At 37.8% G+C, this 17,162-nt stretch overlaps 1 protein-coding gene across 1 annotated transcript; it reads left to right on the forward strand.

Annotated features, from left to right (window-relative positions):
• Positions 1-12,405: 12,405 nt before the first annotated feature.
• Positions 12,406-15,596, forward strand: LOC18012497. The gene is made up of 4 exons (XM_024151866.1): positions 12,406-12,741; positions 13,821-14,218; positions 14,489-14,682; positions 15,047-15,596. The coding sequence occupies exons 1-4, from the start codon at positions 12,437-12,439 to the stop codon at positions 15,443-15,445; spliced, it is 1,296 nt and encodes a 431-aa protein (XP_024007634.1). The 5' UTR covers positions 12,406-12,436; the 3' UTR covers positions 15,446-15,596.
• The last annotated feature ends 1,566 nt before the right edge of the window (positions 15,597-17,162 follow it).

Here is a 17,162-nt window from a genome sequence, read left to right on the forward strand (position 1 = left end):
TGAACACCAGACCCCAATCCATCTTCTTTTCATTTCCATCCCTTAGCTCTCATCTCAATCTCTCTCTTCTCCACTCATTGATTTTCCAAAATCCCTTCCTAACCTACTCTAGTCTCATGATGCAGAGCTATATCTACATGAAAGCCTACTCTTGTTGCTCTAAACCCAACACTTTTTGTCAAGTTCATTCAAAACAAGGCCTCACATCGTTCACTAGAGTCTTTAGGCTTCAAAGATGGCTTAGTTAAGGGCAGGGAAAACTGTCTCAATGATGGAGATCAGCTACTTGGATTAACAAGAGTGGTAAAAAAGGAAAGATAATCGAAGTATGTATATGCTATCCACAAGTTCATCTAAGCAAGCATCACATGATAATTCAAAGTCAGTTTAAAAGTTCCACTTGCTAAGGCTGAGTTCAATTCAAAGCTTGTTTCAACCAAGGTCTAAAAAATGCCACACATATCATCAGTTGCAAGCATCAAAGAACTAATAACTAGGGCCATGAACTAAACTCTTAAGATGATGCTCTCTAAATGAAACCTGTCATTACTCCCATTAAAATGATGCAAACCTGTATGAAATGCAATATAGACCCAATCTTAAAATGTGAATGCAACTAAGTGAACATGTTTTTGTGAAATTTTTTCAGATTTTTCGATTTTTTTTTTGTTTTTCTATGCAATATAGATGCAGACCCAAAATCCAAAGTAAAATAAGATCAAAACAAACATGATTAGTAATACTAAACCCCTCCCCCACACTTAATAACACAGTCCCTTGTGTTATAAAAGCACAAGAGAAGAGTACAAATCAAAACAAAAATTGCAAAAGAGATAACAAACTAAATTAGATGCTATATACAAGTTGGAGACCCCAAGGAGTAGGATGGGTTTCTTGACTGGTCTGAGGGAGACTGCATGGCTGCTCTCCTTGCGTTGGCTTCATCATCAGGTGACTCTTGATCGCTGAACACCACCAGCTGGCCCTCTTGCTGAGAACTCTCTCCTACACCTTCTCTGGTTTTCAGCGGCTCAACATTGATGGGCTGTGAGCATTCTCCTTTCTGTCCCTTGCTGATAAGCTCTTTGATTTTGGTCTTCATCCCCTTATCAGTCTTCTTCAAACTCTTGACAGATTTCACCAGCTTCCTGATTGTCTTGTTTTGCCACTTGTTCCAGCCTTAGAGCATGCTGGTATGGTAATGAGCTTGAGCAATGGGCTCTGGGATGCTTTCATTATAAGGAGTGAAGAAATACATCTCACTACCATACTTTGGATCAGGAATAACTGGCTCATCTTCTTGAGGTTGTTGGGCTTCTTCATCATTGCTTAATGCTCTCTTCTCCTTGCTCACCTGCTTTTTGACACTAATGGTAGGAGGATGAATAGCTGGGTTGTAGTGGAGGTCCTTGGTGATATGAAAGGCAGTTTTCCTCTGGTCGGAGGTATTGGGCAGCAGCACCCTCACATCTCTCTCATTGAAGGTGAGATTATAAGGAAATAAGCCTCCTTACACATAGCCCTCAAGGAAAGTTGTCTTCATCAGATGTGCTGCATCCATCAACTTAAAGTGCTACTTCTCACCAAGCAGAGGTGCTCCTTTAGCAATCAGAAGAGGATTGATAAGACCTCCACAGCTCAGGCGTGGCCTCTACATCCTTGTGGTGTAAGCACATGTATTGATGTGTAGAAGATGCTTCATTAGAAGTGTTGCCATATAAGGATTTACCTCATCCCCTATAAATGGTGCAACACTCTAATAGTAAGGCATGAAAGCTTTCATCCCCATTATTACAATTCTCAGCTCTTCATAAGACACAGCACCAAACTCTTTCTTCCCAAAGAATATATGAGTTACAATCTTGTGAGCCATCCTTATCGCTGAGTTCCTCAAGTTTGAAGCCTTGCTTATTCCAGCAAGATAACCCCCATTAGCTGAGCTTTTCCAAAGTTCCTCCAGCTCCTCCTTAGTGATAGAAGCCTGCCAGTATCAGGCCTATTTTTCAGTGGCAAAACCAAAGACTTCAATTATTTGAGCAAAAGTCATTTCATATCTTTCCATCTCAATTTTGAAGTCTATAGAGCCATATCCTTCATCCTTACTCTCTTTATGGTAAGTGACAAGCAGTGAAGCAAGGAATTGGGTGGTGGAGTCACTGTAATCAGGATGAGGCATGTCCATCAAATTCCCAAGATCAGCTACTTGGAGAATGGTCTTCACATCTTGCAAAATCCTAAGCTTCTCAAGGAGCACACAATCAGGAAACCAAGTTGGCTCCATCTCCATCTTTCTCAGCTTCTTCAATTAATCAGCAAAATATGGTTCTTTGTTTCTCCTAGGCTTCTTGCTCTCTGTCTTTTTCTCTTTCCCAGCAGCTGTCTGAACAACCCTCTCATCATCGCCTCCTCCTTCACTCCTTTCAGGTCTTTTTCCTTTGGACTCGGAGGTTGAAGCTTCACCCTTTCTAAGAACGATGTACTTGTCTTTTTTTAGCAGCTTTCCTTGCTTTGTCTAGCTCATCAGATCTTCTGGTTTTTGACATTGTTCTTGTATACACAAATCTCACACAAGAAATGAGCATCTAAACCAAGGAAATACAGTTTATGCGATTTCAGGAAACCGAAAATGGTAAAATCAGTATGAATTTTTGAAAAAAAAATTTAACATTAAGAGCACATCCAGATCAATTCACAGCAATTTACCACATCAAAATCAAAAATCAGATCAGCCCAAAACAATTCATGCACCTTAAATCATTTCTTAAAGACAAATTTCTTACTAAATGCAAAACTCAACTCAATAACAGCAATTAAGCAGAGGGGTTTTTTTCTAACTCATTTTCAACCAGAATCCCAAGGCTCTAAGTTCCTCTAACAATACATTCACCGATTTCAAGAAAAATTTCATCAAGAAAACTCTATTCTCAAAATCGATTCTATTCTAGAACAAGAGGGATGCTTTTAATGAACATTTACCTTGGGATTATGTGACATGATAATATCAGAACTACTTAAGATCAAGAATAATAAAACTCACTTTTATTAAGCTTTAGGAAACTCTCTCAAAACCTAAAGATCCAAAACTCAAACTCATAAGTTATGCCACATCTCCTTATATAGATGTTTAGCTACTCCTAAATCTAATGGAATAAGGTAATTAGATAACTCCTAATTTCCTTTTCTCTAATCCTAACACTTTTAGGAAATATAACTTAAAGAAGAATCTAGAAGCGTGCTCTTCAAGCTTCTTTCAAGCTTACTCCAACACATGATGCCAGAAACGTGTGCAATATCAGAAAGAGGAAGGAAAATAGAGCTCTATGCACCAAGAATCTCAAGAAACGGACTCTAAATGACAGAGTTATGAAGAAATGAAGTTCAAGAATGGAGAGAACAAGCCTCCTCTCAAACCAAAATCAAATTTTTCTATTTCAATTGGTTTTATTTCTGATAACACTGTGTTTTTACCTGTTTTCATTAAGAATTTCTTATACAATTTCCTTAAATCATGTGTCATATATTGATTTAATGTGCCTCCTTTTCTTTTAAGTTTTTACCTTCTTTCTAGCAATTTGTTATGAAATTTTCTCCTGACTTTTTCCTGAAATTTAGAAGCTTTAATTTTCTTCATTTCTTGCTTTTTTATTTTTTGTTATGATGTTAAGCTCTGTTATGTCTGAGTATTTTAGTCATTGGGTTTAAAGTTTCATGAAAAGGTACAATTTCGATAGGCATTACATGCGATAACTTAGCCAAATTCAGTAACTCTTTTTTCTAAGTTTATTCTTACTACATGGAGATAGCGTCATGAACTAGTTTCTGTCTTAAGATTGATAAAACTGAAAGTGATGAATTTATTAACTTGACCTAGTTTGACAGGAGCAATTGTGTCATAAAGATACGAAAGCATACTAATAGGGCGTTGTGAGCATTGACAAACTTGAACTTATTTCATGATTTTCTGCATAGCAAGCAACAAAATTCCATGATTTAATTTCCAAGGTGATACAAGCACCAAGCGTCAAGGACTTGTATAGAATCGGAAGCAAAGCTTTAGGTCGATGGCCAAGGGTTGATTCAAATGAATGAGCAACTCTAGACAAGTGAATCGATGTGGTGGCTAAGTGACAAGGTGGATCGAAGTGTACCACACAAGTTGTGTAAGACTTGTGATAAAACACGAGAACTTTGATCTAGGAGGTACTGGTCTCAACTAGTGCAAAGGGTTAAACAAGTTTCTCTCAAAGAAAACTGGTTTGAAGAAAGTTCGATTTTTTATTGATATCAAAGGTGAAAAATTACAAGGCTGTAATGGGACCTTATATAATGGTCCTAGCAGCTTAGACTCAAAGAAATAAAAAGACTCAAAACAACAGGACTTTTAAAAGTAAAGACTCAAAACAACAGGACTTGTAAATTAAAAATGCTAAATTAAAGGACTCAAAAAAAGGAAATAAAAGACTAATTAAATCGTCTCTGCATAAGACCAAAGACAAGAGAAACTCATTAGTCAAAGAATTGAAATTTGATTGAACACTTACCTTATTTGGTGGCCGAGACTAGTGTGTCTTTGACTAGACTTGAATCTTCCCTCTTAAGTGTCTTGGTTCATTGGTGAGATAGTCAGCATGTAGACTTGGGCTTGATTTGGTAAAAGGGGCCAAATATCTTGACTCTTTGAAGCTGGACCGTTTGCTAGCTCTTGGCATTCTTCAAGTAGTCCGGTCCAAGCTTGTTGTTGATGGGCTTCATTATGCGGCTCCACTTGTTCATGGTCTTCTCTCGGCCTCTCTTGATCCACTTGAGACATTGCTTGTAGCATGCTTTGGTTGTACTTGTATTGAAGAATCTTAGCTCTTTGTCTTGTTATTGGGTCTTCATGAATGACTGGTATTTCGACATCTTGTAGTTGCGGCTCGAATAAGTCTGGCTCAGCTTGAATGGCCTCATCATTCCCTCCCTCTTCAAGAGGTTTTGACCTCAAAACTGGATCATCTGCAATATAGGGAGCTAGATCAGATACATTGAAAGTTGAGGATATGTTAAACTCACCTGGTAGTTCGAGTTTGTAGGCATTGTTGTTGATCTTCTCTAGTATCTTGAAAGGTCCATCTCCTCTTGGTGCTAGCTTTGAACTCCTTTGGTTTGGGAATCTTTCATGTCTCATGTGCAGCCATACCCAGTCTCCTGGTTCAAACACCACTTCTTAGCGTCCTTTGTTGGCGTGCTTCACATATTGTTCAGTTCTCTTCTCCAAGTTCTCCTTTGCCTTTTGATGTAGTTTATTTATGAGATCAGCTCTTCTTTCTCCATCTAAGCTCACGGCTTCAACTGGTGATAATGGTGTGAATTCCATTGGGGTCTTGGGGTTGAATCCATAGACTATTTCGAATGGCGACATCTTTGTAGCTGAATGCTGAGCTCTGTTGTAGGCGAATTCGATGAAGGGTATGCACTCCAACCAGTTCTTCATGTTCTTCCAAGAGTGGCCCTTAACAATGTAGATAAGGTTCTGTTCACCACCTCAGTTTGGCCATATGTTTGGGGATGACAAGTAGTAGAGAACAAAAGTTTAGTGCCAAGCTTCTTCCACAAAGTTCTCCAAAAGTGGCTCAAGAACTTGCTATCTCGGTCAGATACAATGGTTCTTGGCACTCCATGTAAACGCACAACCTCCTTGAAGAATAGATCCGCCGTTTGAGATGCATCATTAACCTTTGCACAAGGTATAAAATGTGCCATCTTGGAGAATCTGTCCACCACCACAAACATAGTCTTTGTGCTTGATCTTTGGCAACCCCAGCACAAAATCCATTGAAATATCAACCCATGGTGCTGTAGGAATCGGCAATGGCAAGTACAAGCCGTGAGGGTGTACTCTAGACTTGGCCTTCTTGCAGATCACGCATCGTGCACAATGAGCTTCTACAGCCTTTTTGAGGTGAGGCCAATAGAAGTGCTCTTTCACCACTGCAAGTGTCTTGTCTACTCCAAAGTGACCCATCAGTCCTCCTCCATGAGCTTCTCGGACAATAAGATTCCTAAGAGAACATTGCGGTATACAAAGTCTCTTGTCTCGAAACATAAAGCCTTCATAGATGTAGAACTTGCCATGAGTTCCCCTGCTACACTCCTCAAAGCTCTCTCCTAGCTCTGGATCTTCTTTGTAAAGGTCTTTGATGAACTTTGATGAACTCAAACCCCATAACTTTGGCCTCCATAGTTGCGATGAGTGCATGTCTTCGAGATAAAGCATCCGCCACTATGTTGTCTTTGCCCTTCTTGTACTTGATAATGTAGGGGAAAGTCTCAATGAACTCCATCCACCTGGCATGTCTCCTCTTGAGATGGGTTTGTCCTCGAAGGTGCTTAAGTGTTTCATGGTCAGTGTGGACCACAAACTCTCTTGACATCAGATAATGCTGCCAAGTCTCTAAAGCTCTAACTAGAGCATATAACTCTTTGTCATACGTTGGATAGTTAACCGTAGCTCCTCCAAGCTTCTCACTGAAAAACGCCGCTGGTTTTCCTCCTTGTGTCAGTACAGCTCCTATGCCAATGCCTGATGCATTGCACTCCACTTCAAACGTTTTGTTGAAGTCGGGTAGCACAAGAACCGGTGCATTGGTAAGCTTCTCCTTGAGAGTATCAAACGCCTTTTGTTGAGCTTCTCCCCATGTAAAACCAACACTTTTCTTCACCACAGCAGTGAGAGGTGCGGCTATACTACTGAAATCCTTGACAAAACGCCGATAGAAGCTTGCTAACCCATGGAAGCTCCTCACTTGGCTGATATTTGTTGGGACCGGCCAGTCTTTGATGGCTTTTATCTTTTCCTCATCAACCTGTAATCCCTGCGAGCTCACAACAAAACCTAGGAAAACCAACTTATCAGTGCAGAATGCGCACTTCTTTAAATTTGCATAAAGGCCTTCTTGTCGAAGAGTCTTTAAAACAAGCTCAAGATGTGACACATGATCAGGTAAACATTTGCTGTAAACTAAAATATCATCAAAATAAACAACAACAAACTTACTGATGTATGCTCTAAGAACTTGATTCATTAGACGCATAAAGGTACTTGGTGCATTGGTGAGGCCGAAGGGCATCACCATCCATTCATAGAGACCTTGCTTGGTCTTGAAGGCAGTCTTCCATTCATCACCTTCTTTCATCCTCACTTGATGGTATCCACTCTTGAGATCGATCTTTGAGAACAAGGTGGCTCCACTAAGCTCATCAAGCATGTCATCGAGTCTAGGAATTGGGTGTCTATACTTGATGGTGATGTTGTTGATAGCTCGGCAATCTACACACATGCGCCAGGAGCCATCTTTCTTTGGCACCAACAGGACAGGAACGGCACAAGGGCTGAGGCTCTCCCTCACATATCATTTGTCTAACAGCTCTTTGACTTGCCTCTCCAACTCCTTGGACTCCTCAGGGCTCATTCGGTAAGCTGGTTTGTTTGGTAAAGTTGCTCCCGGTATGAAGTCTATTTGGTGTTCTATGCCTCGAATTGGTGGCAATCCTTCAGGCATTTCTTCAGGGAACACATCTTTAAACCTGTCAAGTAAGTCAGTGATCTCCGGTGGTAGTTCAAGTTCACCTAAACCTGCGCTCAAAAGCTCCTTAAAGATCATTAGTAGCATTGTGTGTTTAGCAGCAAAAACTTTTCTAACATAGCTAGGCTGAACAAGAAAATTTGACTTAGAGATACTTTCTTTTTCTTTAAGCATTTGCATTTGTAGTTCATGCACTTGTGATGGTGTAAGAGGTGCTAAACTAACTTTTCTTTTGTTATGCATAAGAGTATACATATTAGTCCTACCATCATGCTTAGTTTCTCTATCAAATTGCCATGGCCTACCTAACAATAAATGACCAGCTTGCATAGGAACTACATCGCATAAAACTTGATCTTGATATTTTCCTATGCTAAATGGAATGGTGACTTGATCGGTAATCTTAAGCTCTACCTTATCATCGAGCCATCTCAGCCTATAGGGCCGTGGATGCTTAGTTCTCTCAAGGCCTAGCTTATCAACCATGTGAGCACTTGCAACATTAGTACAAGACCCACCATCAATAATAAGATTACATACCTTCCCCCTTTATAGTGCAACGGCTGTGAAAGATGTTCTCTCTTTGTATGGTCTCGGCTGGCTCCACCATTACACTTAATACACGTCTAGTGACAAGGAGCTCTCCTGTGTCTGGATAAGCTATGTCACCATACTCATCGTCTTGATCTTCTTGAACATCAGCTTCATCATGTGACTCATAGTCTCCAGCCTCGGTCATGAGCATCACTCGATTGTTTGGACACTCGTGAGACATATGACCTCTTCCCCTGCATTTGAAACAAGTAATATCTCTTGCACGCTGAGGGTTATTAGTCTTACCTGCCTCTGGTCTGGTGTCTTTGCTTGTTTCAACCGCCTTGCCTTTGAAACGTGAATCAATTTCCACACTCTTGCCTTTGTCGAGTGGTTTGTTGAAGTTGGTGTTCCAAGTGGTTTGCGGCTTGCTTCTAGTGTTGGAGATCTTCTTCTTGATGTGTTGTTCTGCCTGTATAGACAAATGGAAAAGATCTTTGAAGTCTTGATATACCTGTCTCTCCACTTTGCGGCTGATCCTCTCTTGTAAGCCATCAAGGAATTACGCCATTAGAGCTTCTTCATCATCATTGAGCTCTAATCGGTTCCTCAAGCGCTCAAACTCCTCATAGTATTCTTCTACGGTCCTGGTTCCCTGTTTAAGAGTTCGAAAACGATGCTGTAAGTCTCGGTAAAAATGAGGAGGGACATACCTTTGCCTCATTAGGTCTTTCATGTCGACCCATGTATCAATAGCTCTCAAGCGGCTTCTCTTTCGGTCTGATACTTCTCTATCCCACCATGTAAGTGCACCGTTGGTGAGCTGAGCCACTGCTAGTGCTACTCTCTTTGGACCAGGGTGATTGTAATAGTCGAAGATGTGATCCATCCTCTTCTCCCAATCTAGATAAGCCTCTGGATCAACTTTTCCAGCAAAGTTAGGTGCCGTCAGCTTGATGTGGTTCTGGTTCTGTCTAGAGTAGGGTGTATACTCTTCGTCATCAGCATCTCCATAATCATCTTGTGGCACACGTCGCCTTTGCCCGCAGTGTCTTTGATGCCTAGGGTTTGGCTCTTCATCTTGAGAAGAGTCGTCTTCGGTCATTTGTGGTTCGTTGATGCGCACTCCGTTGTGCCTTGGATTGGTTCCGGTGTTCTGAGTGGGGTTGGGGCCTTTTCCTAATCCTCCATTATGGCGAGTTGGCTGTAGAGTTACCCTTGGTGCTTGCTCCACACGGCTAAGTCTATCTCCAAAGTCTTGCCTTAAGGCCTTGATCTCGTCTCTCATAGAGATTATTAGTTGATGAAGAGGGTCTTGTGCATTGCTGCTCTCCTCTCCCATAGTTGCTTATGGATTTTGTTTCTCGCAAAACAAAAACACAAGATAAAGGGTATTTGCTTAGTTCTGATCAAAAAAAAAAAAAAATGGAAAGTCTTGTAATGTACTTTCTCTTTTTTTTTTTTTTTTTAACTTGGAATGACAACTAAACAAATAAGGAAATTGGTGCTGTCTAAATAATTAACAACTTAGCAAGAGAATGAATTTAAACGTGATTGAAACAAATAAGGAAAGTCTGACTTGATGCACCTAAACTTGGAATTCGACACAACAATTCAGGACAAATTTTTTTTTTTTTTGACTTTTCTCTGATGAAACAACTTAGACAATAATCAAAATGAATCAAATGACTAGTAAAATTATAATGCAGGAAGAACACAAAAATATATGATATGATTTTTTTTTTTTAATTTAATATGATGCAATGAAACAAATGACTAAATGGAAATGAAAAGATGTAAATAGATAGATAAAACCTGGGCTGAAGGAACTTCAGCTCTGATACCAAAAATGATACAAGCACCAAGCTGTCAAGGACTTGTATAGAATCGGAAGCAAAGCTTTAGGTCGATGGCCAAGGGTTGATTCAAATGAATGAGCAACTCTAGACAAGTGAATCGATGTGGTGGCTAAGTGACAAGGTGGATCGAAGTGTACCACACAAGTTGTGTAAGACTTGTGATAAAACACGAGAACTTTGATCTAGGAGGTACTGGTCTCAACTAGTGCAAAGGGTTAAACAAGTTTCTCTCAAAGAAAACTGGTTTGAAGAAAGTTCAATTTTTTATTGATATCAAAGGTGAAAAATTACAAGGCTGTAATGGGACCTTATATAATGGTCCTAGCAGCTTAGACTCAAAGAAATAAAAAGACTCAAAATAACATGACTTTAAAAGTAAAGACTCAAAACAACAGGACTTGTAAATTAAAAATGCTAAATTAAAGGACTCAAAAAAAAGGAAATAAAAGACTAATTAAATTGTCTCAGCATAAGACCAAAGACAAGAGAAACTCATTAGTCAAAGAATTGAAATTTGATTGAACACTTACCTTATTTGGTGGCCGAGACTAGTGTGTCTTTGACTAGACTTGAATCTTCCCTCTTAAGTGTCTTGGTTCATTGGTGAGATAGTCAGCATGTAGACTTGGGCTTGATTTGGTAAAAGGGGCCAAATATCTTGACTCTTTGAAGCTGGACCGTTTGTTAGCTCTTGGCATTCTTCAAGTAGTCCGGTCCAAGCTTGTTGTTGATGGGCTTCATTATGCGGCTCCACTTGTTCATGGTCTTCTCTCGGCCTCTCTTGATCCACTTGAGACATTGCTTGTAGCATGCTTTGGTTGTACTTGTATTGAAGAATCTTAGCTCTTTGTCTTGTTATTGGGCCTTCATGAATGACTGGTATTTCGACATTTTGTAGTTGTGGCTCGGTTAAGTCTGGCTCAGCTTGAATGGCCTCATCACAAGGGTTTTGCTAGAATCGGTTTTTGTAAAGATTTTATCGTGTTTTGAATCGAACATTCGCCAGAGATATCCCTGTCGACCGAACATTCATTTTAAATTGCTTCCGACCAATTTTTATATATTTGTTTTGCATTCTTTACAGTTTTGTTGACACCCAGAACCCTTTTAAACCCTTTTTTCTTTTAGACTTCCTTACTAATTCTCTTTCTAAAGTATTTTGTAGAAAAACATGTACTTCTTGTGGATTGACACGATAAGAACTATCGTACTAGTGCGCATTTACAGACGCCTAGGGTTCTATAAATTTATTACCTGAAGCTGAACTTAATCCGACAGCATCACAGCCAGACTAATGACGTCAAGGTAGTGCTTAAGCTATTCAAGATCACCATCTTCCCCAGGTTTGGAATTCCAAGAGTTTTGATAATTGATGGGGGTTTCTACTTCATTAACAAGATATTTGAAAGTCTCATGAAGAAACACGGAGTGAAAAACAAAGTGGCTACACCCTACCATCCCCAGACCTTAGGACAAGTAAAAGTCTCCAAGAGGCAGATTAAATTTATACTTGAAAAAACAGTTGGGAAAACAAGGAAATTTGGGCATTGAAACATGATGATGCTTTGTGGATATATAGAACTACCTACAAGACGCGTATTGGAACAACACTATTCAATCTTGTCTACAGAAAGTCTTGTCACTTACCTATTGAAATGGAACACAATGCGCTATGGGCAACCAAGTTCCTGAACTTCGATTTAAAAACCGCTTTGGAAAAGAGAATGGTATAACTGGATGAGCTTGAGGAAATATATAAGGCGTTCAAAGCTCTACAAGGAAAAGACCAAAGTCTTTCATGACAAGAAAATTGTAAAGAAGGACTTCAAGAGTCGGAGATATAGTCTTGTTGTTCAACTCAAGAGTGACGTTTCTCACTAGAAAGCTAAAGTAAAAATGGCCAAAATCGTTCAGCATGCAGGAGATACGACCTTATGGAGCACTGGTATTGAAAAAATCTTGTTTGGGAGAGCGAATGTATTTGGACAGTCCTTGTGAAACTGTAGTGTGTGTCGACAATTTGTACTGTTATACATAATGTAATAATTTGAATTTCAATATACTGCTTAAATTTATATTTCATAATTAAAATATGAAAATGTTATAGTTCTTTTGAAAATGTTGTGTCTCGACTACTGAAAATGTTATACAATGCTTTAAAATATTTAAATAATTTAAATTTCAATATACTACTGAAAATGTTATAGTTGTTTTAATTTTTCTCAATTGTTCTTCAGATGTTGACCAATTGCACCTCAAATGAACAATACTAGAAAAGAAAAATGTATGTTACATGGATGACTAAAAAAACAGATAAACAATGACATTAAACTTCATAAACTATAAAATGGAGGGAGTAATTAGTTTAACCGTAAACAAAAATAGAGTTAGCTGTAGTCAATTAAGTGGCTAATTTCAGACAAACCTGGTTTAAAGGAAAGACTTTCCTTTTCCCAGACATTATCCGTCAAATCCGGCATGATGGGGCGACTGTCGGCTTCTCGGATGTCCGGAGTCGGACTTGGTATCGCCGCGATGTCATATGTGGCGATTGATTACATGAGATACTTGTCTCCAGCTTGGCATTCTCGTCTTATGCCAGTTCTCTGGTCGGTCCTGGCTCTCGCCGTCGTCACACGTGTTCCGTTCTACAAGCACTGGTCTTCTGAGCTACGAGCAGCGATCCCTTTCCTCACTTCCATCGTCTTCTTGCTTTCTGCTCTTCTCTTCGAAGCTCTTTGTGTTCGCTCCGTCACGGCCGTTCTCGGCTTAGATTGGCACCGGTAAGTTCAAGATCCGTTTCAAATTTCATTAAAATTTTGATTTTTTTTACTGTAATTTGACTTTAGCTTAGCTGTATCAGATTTTACTCTACTGCTTCTGATTTGAGTAGAACATGGTTTGACTTGAATATCGATCATATTTCTAAGTGTGATTTAGAATCTTGATGTCAAAAAAGAAAAAAAAAAAGTGATTTAGAATCTCGATTGAAGTTTTAGTCGCAATCAAGTGAAATTTGAATATAGCTTCTCAAATTTCAATTGAGTATAGTTTATCAAAGTTGAAATTTTGTAAACTGTAATGTGTCACATGATAAAAGTTTATCAAAACTGGTTGATGAAAATCAATCAAGTGATATTTGAATATATCTTATCATCATTACTGTAATATTTGTTTTGAAGGTTTATGCATTTCTGTAACTATATCACTATCACTTTATCAGTATCGTATGAGAAATATTAGTAGGTATGTTCAAGTTTCGATTCGTTTATTCAATTGATGGAGCAATCAAGTGATCTTGCTTATCAACATTTTAGTAATCTTTTGTTGAATCTCTATGCAATTCTGTGGCTATATCATCATTATGAGAAATATTAGTTGGAATATTTAAGTTTTTATTCATTATTTTTTAATTGCTGGAACAATCAAGTGAACTTTGAAAAAAGCTTTTATCAACATTATAGTAATCCTATTTTTTAATATTTATGCATGTCTGTAATCATTATCATTTCGTAAAAGAACTATGTTAATAGGAATTTCTAAGTTTCCATTCATTTATTAAATTGATGGAGCAATAAAGTTTAAATTTGAATGTAGTTTTCCAACATTATAGTAAGCTTTTGTTGATTGTTTATGCATCTCTTATACTATACTATTATCATTATGAGTCTCGTATGAGAAATATATGTAGGAATGCGTAAGTTTCTATAAAAAGAATTCAATTGATGGAGCGGTCAAGTGAAACTTTCAATATAGCTTTATCAGTAACAATAATCTTCATTTGTATGTTTTGCATGTTTGTAACTATGTTTACATTATAAGAAATATTAGTATAAATGATAAATGATTTTATCTTTGATAGGGATACTTCTCCACTCCCTGACACAGGCCAATGGTTCCTACTTGCACTAAACGAGAGCCTTCCCAAGCCAATTGTGGAAATCCTGAGAGCTCATATCATCGGATTGCACCATTTTCTTATGCTGTTTGTGATGTTGGGTTTCTCGGTAGTGTTCGACTCAGTGAAAGCTCCGGGTCTAGGATTAGGCGCACGATACATATTTACCATGGGATTGGGCCGTCTTTTAAGAGCTATAACGTTTATATCTACTATCTTACCTTCAGCTCGACCTTGGTGCGCCTCAGCCCGGTTCAACAACGTTCCCTCTCATCCTCATCGCTGGGCTCAGAAATATTACGTCCCTTATGCTAAAGACCCTGCTGCTATACACCAGCTCCTCAATTGGGATGAGGCTTACGGTAATATCCAGTCTCAGTTCACTTACTACTTAGGCCTTGATTGCTTGTTTCTGTTTGCTTGCTTTTGCGTTCACATGTTACAATAGGCATATTTAGTACGTTATACAAAATTTCTATTTTGGCACTTCTTTGTCGTTGGCATTTACAACGAATGATTTGGTTTTTGAAAATGTGAATGCTTTTTCTCGTGTAAACCCAGTTTGAAACAAATGATTTGAAGAATTTATGGTTCACTTGAGTAAGTCTTTTTTTTTTTTTTGGTATTACCAGCTGATCCAGGAAAATACATTGGTGACTACAGACCTGATTGGGGTTCAATGAGCTTCCTCGGTGAGTTCTTGAGACCGAGTTATTCTGAAGGGTCTTCATGGTTTGGTCTACTAAAGAAAGCTGGAGGTGGTTGTAATGACCTCTTGTACAGTGGCCACATGCTTGTAGCTGTACTAACTGCTATGGCTTGGACGGTATATATCGTTTTCTTCCTTTCACATAAAATTCCACCACTTGTTAGCTTAATTGTGGTTGTATCAGTCAATGTTTCTTTTTCAATAGAGTCTCTATTTTACTTATTTCATAACTACTTACGATTTTAACTTAGTTCACGTTGGATGATTATTAATATGGATGTAGTTTAGTTTGTGAGATGGATCCAAGCCAGAGAGTGGTTTGGAGGTTTTGTCGGGTTAGGCCGAGAAGTAGAGAACATAGTTCTCTTGGGAATTTTTATTCTTGTTACATTATTATTAATATAGAGAGCTTCCTTTAACTCTTATCATTTTGTTAGATTTCTATGAGACCTAAACCATTATGCGGTAAAATCATTAACAGGAGGCTTACGGAGGTTTCTCTTCCGCATTGATATGGTTGCTCGTGGCACACAGCGCGCAGAGGGAGATACGAGAGCGCCACCACTACACAGTAGACTGCGTTGTGGCGATTTATGTTGGTATCCTTCTGTGGAAAATGACGGGTTTTATTTGGTCAGTCAAGAGAAAAACGAAGCAGACAACAAAACTAGAGAAGATTCAGAACAGGCTGATTCACGCTGCGAAGGATTCGGATATGGAGACTGTTAGGAGACTTGTTGAGGAGATAGAGGTAAGCCTCGGGGAAGACAAGCAGGGTAAAGTCGTCTCGAACCGGACAATGACAGTGTTTGCCTGTGCGACAGTAATCACAACACTCAGTATTGTGATTTTGGCGTTGACTTTGACCAGCGACGGTTAAAAAATAGATCAAACTTAAAGAGAGTTGAACTAAGATGGATCATGGATCCCTTGTCTTTTCCACGGTTTTATCTCTGTTATTTTTGCAAGTGTCACTAAAAATTTTGTGTTACTTTCTTGGCCTTAATGATATGATACTTTAGTGATTAAAACTAGTTCATTCCCAGCGGATGAGAATGAAAGTATAAATAATTGGTGAAATAAAAACTTGAAAATGTTTCATAGTCTTTCATTTCATGTATCTTATTGTTCGAGATCTTATTCTCATATTCGTCTTTCGTCTGAATTTCTTAACCTCAAGGATGTTCGTGGCCATGTGAAAATCTTGTGGAAGATCAATAAATGGCTGATTCATTGACGTAAAGATTCGAAAACCCAAGATCCAATTCAAAGAAAGTTAAACACTTAAACTTTTTAAATACTACTATAAACTTAACATAAAAGAATACAAATCCAATCGGACTCTAGAATAACATTCGAAAAGAATATTGTTGTAGTTGGAATTACAACAGTCAAAATTTGTAAATAAGAATAATCGAAGAATCAAGTGGCTTTTGAGCAATAAACATAATGATTATTTCTCAGAGTGTGCTGAATAGATCAAAAATGGTTTTCAACACAAAATGTGGGAGAAAATTAGTTTAGTATCTCATTCTAAAGAGCGTATACACAAAAAATGGATAATTATAATTGTAGTGCTAGTTGTGAGTGAAAAAGATTGTCATTTGCTTGTTCCTTTGCTCTGATTTTTATACTCTAAAAGCGTTTACATAAGAACAAGACCAAAATGGATAATTGTTTAAATGTAAGGGAGAATTACTAAACTATCCTCTAAACTTATGTTTATTAATAATTTGACACACTTTTATTTTTAGGGAAAAAACCTTAAAAGTACACCACCTATATAACATTTAGAAGAAAAATACATGAATTATTTTGGTTTCCTAAAAAATACATCAACTATTAATCATTGTGTATTTAATACTCAAACTATCAATCACTTCTTTTTTAATACCCGAATTATTAAATTTCCTGTATTTACATTGTGAAAATACGACTTTACCCTCTTTTGTTTTGAAAATTCGAATTTATCTCATACAAAATTAATAATTAAAAAAGTAAAAAAATAAAGATACGAAGAAAAAAAAACCTTCGTCTTCTCCACTGAAACCCTTTCCTCTTCCTCCTTCGTTTTCGGATCCATCAGCCGTTGAATGACGGCTTCATACTCCTCGTGCAAATGCATCTCTGGTTGACATAGATATTATATCACAATTCTTTCTGTGTTTATAGGTTTTTGAGCGATGTGGGTTTGATTTGAAAACTCCAGATTCATGGTTTTATGAACAGTAATGAATTTGAAATTTTGTTCTCAGTTCTTTGTATGCAATTAATTTTGGTTTCTTGTGATTAAAATTATTGAATTTCTATATCAACACCTTCTTCCAAAGAGAAAATCTCATTTTTCAAAGATCCAAATCACAAATTCATGAAGAAGAATTTCTTTTTTTGTTAATTAGTTCACTTTTCAATAAAATATTACTTTTTTAAAATGAAAGAAATCAAATTTAGAAAATAGAAAAGGGTAAAACTGGATTTCCATAATATAAATTATGTCAAATTGTTTAAAATTCACGAAATTTCATAGTTGGAGTATTAAAAAAGAAGTATTTGATAGTTTGAGTATTAAATACACAACGATTAATAATTTATGTATT

The sequence above is a fragment of the Eutrema salsugineum genome, unplaced genomic scaffold (assembly GCF_000478725.1).
Source record: "Eutrema salsugineum unplaced genomic scaffold, Eutsalg1_0 scaffold_6, whole genome shotgun sequence".
Lineage (NCBI taxonomy): Eukaryota > Viridiplantae > Streptophyta > Magnoliopsida > Brassicales > Brassicaceae > Eutrema > Eutrema salsugineum.

Excerpts from the sequence above, each read along its gene's own strand:
- LOC18012497 (XM_024151866.1), top strand. The coding sequence starts at position 12,437 with ATGATGGGGCGACTGTCGGCTTCTCGGATGTCCGGAGTCGGACTTGGT. Across the intron at positions 14,219-14,488 it reads CAATTGGGATGAGGCTTACG|CTGATCCAGGAAAATACATT; the intron begins GTAATATCCAGT and ends TGGTATTACCAG. Across the intron at positions 14,683-15,046 it reads TAACTGCTATGGCTTGGACG|GAGGCTTACGGAGGTTTCTC; the intron begins GTATATATCGTT and ends AATCATTAACAG.